A 3,704-nucleotide genomic window follows, 5' to 3' on the forward strand; every position below is an offset into this window, starting at 1 on the left:
GAACTGAAGATGCACAAACGAGGTGCTCTGGTATCACAGAATTAAAACTACCCTAGAACCAACCACTGGTCTCCAAACTTTTTGTTGAGTCAACAATAAATGTCATCTGACTTAAGCCAGAGGTTCTGAAAACAGTGACATAGTAAATATTTTAGGCTTTGTAGACTGTACAGTCTCCGTCAACCATGCTATACCACAAAAGCTATCATAGAGAAAAGTAAAGTAATTAGCATGACTGTAGTCCAATAACCTATTTATGGACACTAAAATTTTACATTCACATAACTTTCATGTATCAACAAATATTATTCTACTTTGATTTTTTAAGTATAAAAATCATGTTAGTTTGTAGGTCATATAAAAATAGGCAATGAGCTAGATATGGTTTAAGCAATACCTCAGTGCCCAGATAGCAACTGTCTAGAAAGAAAAAGGTCTTCTAAAATCATCCAAACTAATGGTTAATAATAGTTCCATTGTGTTTCACATCCAAGAGATATTTCCATTCTAATAATATCCAATGCCTATGAAATAAAGATCCTACTGTGGAATTTCAGGCATTAGAATCAAGTTCATAGGATAGGGGTACCAAATGAAGTATTAAAGCCTTCCCGGGACTCCCATAAGACCACACAACATTGGAAGAAAAGGACAAAGCAAACACAAACTTCCGTATCCATATGCCACAGACTTTCTACACAGCATGGCACACTAACACCAAGAGGCAAAGTGGATAAACCCAAGGTTGCACAGGTAGAAGGTGATAGGGCAGGAATTCCAATCTAGGTGGTCCTTCCCTGAAGGCTGTGCATTTTGCACTCTGGGAAACTGAAGAAGAGAAGATGCAGCTCTTCTCCAAAACATTCTCCAAAATACAGACATCAATGAATCCATGCAGCTATAATTAGTACAATGGAATACAGGGGCTCATCTAAATACAAAAGCAAAATACAAACAAGTTATGTTGTCCTCAATTCCTCACAGTTGATTAAAATCAGAATGCTTATTTGGCCACCCTATACATGATAATTTCTTGTATGTTTTCATTTTTATCCCATCCCAGAGTTCACTTTCTTCCCCCACAGCTTCCTCATGGCATTTTTCACCTCTGCATTTCTGAGTGTGTAGATGATGGGGTTCAGCATGGGAGTGACAACCGTGTAGAACACGGCCACCAGTTTGTCCTCAGTGAAGGTGGACGGAGGTCGCATGTAGAGAAAGATGGCAGGTCCAAAGAACAAAAGGACCACCATGATATGAGAGGCACAGGTGGAGAGGGCTTTGCGCCTCCCCTCTGCAGAATGGTTCCTCAAGTTGAACAGGATGACAATATAGGAGGACACTAGGAGGAGGAAGGAAAAGATAGAAATAACCCACTGTTGGCCAACACAATAACCCCCTCCACAGAAGTGTCAGTGCAGGCAAGCTTGAATAAGGGATGGAGGTCACAGAAGTAGTGGTCAATCACATTGGGACCACAGAAAGACAACTGGAGTGTAATAATAATCTGAACCATGGAGTGAAAAAAGCCACCAATCCAGGAACCAGCCACCAGAAGGCGACACACAGACCGGCTCATGATGGTTGTGTAGTGAAGGGGTTTGCAGATGGCCACATAGCGGTCATAGGCCATTACCGTAAGCAGGAAGATCTCAGTGACTCCAAAGAAGTGGAAGAAGAATATCTGAGCTACACAGCCCTCCAGGGAAATGGTTTTAATCTTGGCAAGTAAGTCTGTGATGAATTTAGGGACAACAGTAGAAGAGTACGTGATCTCCACCAGGGACAGGTAGCTGAGGAAAAAGTACATGGGGGAATGCAAACTCTTACTGACATTGACTGTCAGGACAATGAGGCCATTGCCCACCACCGTGGCCAGGTACACGAGAAGAAATATCACAAAACACACTCTCTGCACCTCTGGATCCTGGAAAAGACCAATGATAATTAACTCAGTCACGTTATTTGTATTCGCCATGGGATCCAATCAGGTGTTCTGGACACAGGTCATGAGAGATCTGCAATAAAACAAACATTGTTGTAACCAATTCACCTCATTTATAACAAATTAGACAATGTAACCTGCATTATGATATATTAATCACCAATTCATTAATTTAGCCCGTATGTACTTATTCAGCATTAACTATTAGCAATCTAACAATTTGTATATTAGAAAATTAAGGCTCAGGGAGATGATTATTTACCCAGGATCACGCAGAAAGTGATGAATTCTGGGCCTCAGAACCAGGCTTTCTAACTTCAGCAAGGATTCTTTCGAATTTACCAGATGATTTGAATTTGAGGAGCCATTCAGGTTCATAGCCTACTCTTTTACCCTCTTCATTGCATTTCTCTTCTATTGGGGAATCCTCATGACATACTTGTGCTCCTAAATTCCTCATTTCCTTCTTCTCTGCCTTGGGAGACATCTTCTCACTGATAATATTTCCCTTTCCAAAAGGTCCTGAGCATAGTTCTGTTCACTCAGTTATACCAGTCTTCAACTCAGGTCAGATTCTCCACCATTTCACAGGCATCAATAACCATGTTCGAACGACAGGTGTTCTAATCCTCTGGAGAGAATTCAGCTTACTAGTTTGTCTCCATTTCACTACTACTTTCCTATCTTTTGCCCCACTAACCAAACTGAAAGATCCTTAACTCAGAGAGCTCATCCTCCTAGAGCATCATTATGGCTGGCCAGCCTGGCACTCTGGTTCCAGGTTGGTAGTCAGCAGCCAAGTAGATCATAACAAAAGTTATCCCCTGAACAGATCATTACTGAGCACTTCTTAGTCTATATCTATACACCCTTCTTCCCTTAAGACTATCCATAAGGGTGCACAGACTATCCACAAGACACAACATTCATGCTAACAATCTCCTAGGACACAAAACAATATTTTCTAGATTAAAGTGCCATCTTCAGAATTTTTTTACCACATTTGAGCCATGAGAAATAAGGAAGAAATAATATGAACATCTTGACTCCACTATAAAATTTATCTTCATTGCATTTCCCTTTATCTTTGAAATTTTCAAGAAATGCTCTTTTATGAAAGTAAAAACATATCTGAACAGCAAGAAACAGTCAACAGAAAAAACAAAGGTCATAGACAGATGGAAAGAAAGCAGTGTGTGTCAGAAATCATCAGTAAGGATACGTGCTGAAGTGTGAAATTTCCTAAGAGAGAAGATACAGGAGTTCTCCTCAAAAAAAAAAGAAAAAAAGTAACTATATGAGATGAATATGTTAATTAGCTTAACTCTAGTAATCATTTCATTATGTTTATTGGAACATCAAATTGTAAATATTAAATAGGTCTGATTTTTATCAAAGAAAAAATGTTTAACATTAAATTGAGTCATTGACCTGAAAAACATTGGAAAACTAGTATTTAAGAGCAATATTAGAAAAAAAGACCATGGTATTTCAGAGATGCAGAGTATCCTTGATCTTTGACTCTTTTTTTTTTTTTTTTTTACTTAAATTCAATTTGCCAAAGATGTAGTTTTCAACAATTCATCAGTTGCATATAGCACCCAGTGCTCATTATATCATGTGCCCTCCTTAATGCCCGTCATCCAGTTAACCTACCCACCACCACCCCTTCAGCAACCCTGTTTGTTTCCCAGAATTAAGAGTCTCTCATGGTTTGTCTTCCTCTCTGATTTTTTTCCCATTCAGTTTCCCCTTCCCT

At 39.2% G+C, this 3,704-nt stretch overlaps 1 protein-coding gene across 1 annotated transcript; it reads right to left on the reverse strand.

The window, feature by feature from the left end:
• Nucleotides 1-1,049: 1,049 nt before the first annotated feature.
• On the reverse strand, nt 1,050-1,978 carry OR4B1F (olfactory receptor family 4 subfamily B member 1F). Its single transcript, NM_001388645.1, is given in 2 exon segments — nt 1,050-1,366; nt 1,369-1,978. Coding segments are annotated over 2 exon segments (927 nt in total).
• Between the last annotated feature and the right edge of the window lie 1,726 nt (nt 1,979-3,704).

This window comes from Canis lupus, chromosome 18 (genome assembly GCF_011100685.1).
Source record: "Canis lupus familiaris isolate Mischka breed German Shepherd chromosome 18, alternate assembly UU_Cfam_GSD_1.0, whole genome shotgun sequence".
Taxonomy (NCBI): domain Eukaryota; kingdom Metazoa; phylum Chordata; class Mammalia; order Carnivora; family Canidae; genus Canis; species Canis lupus.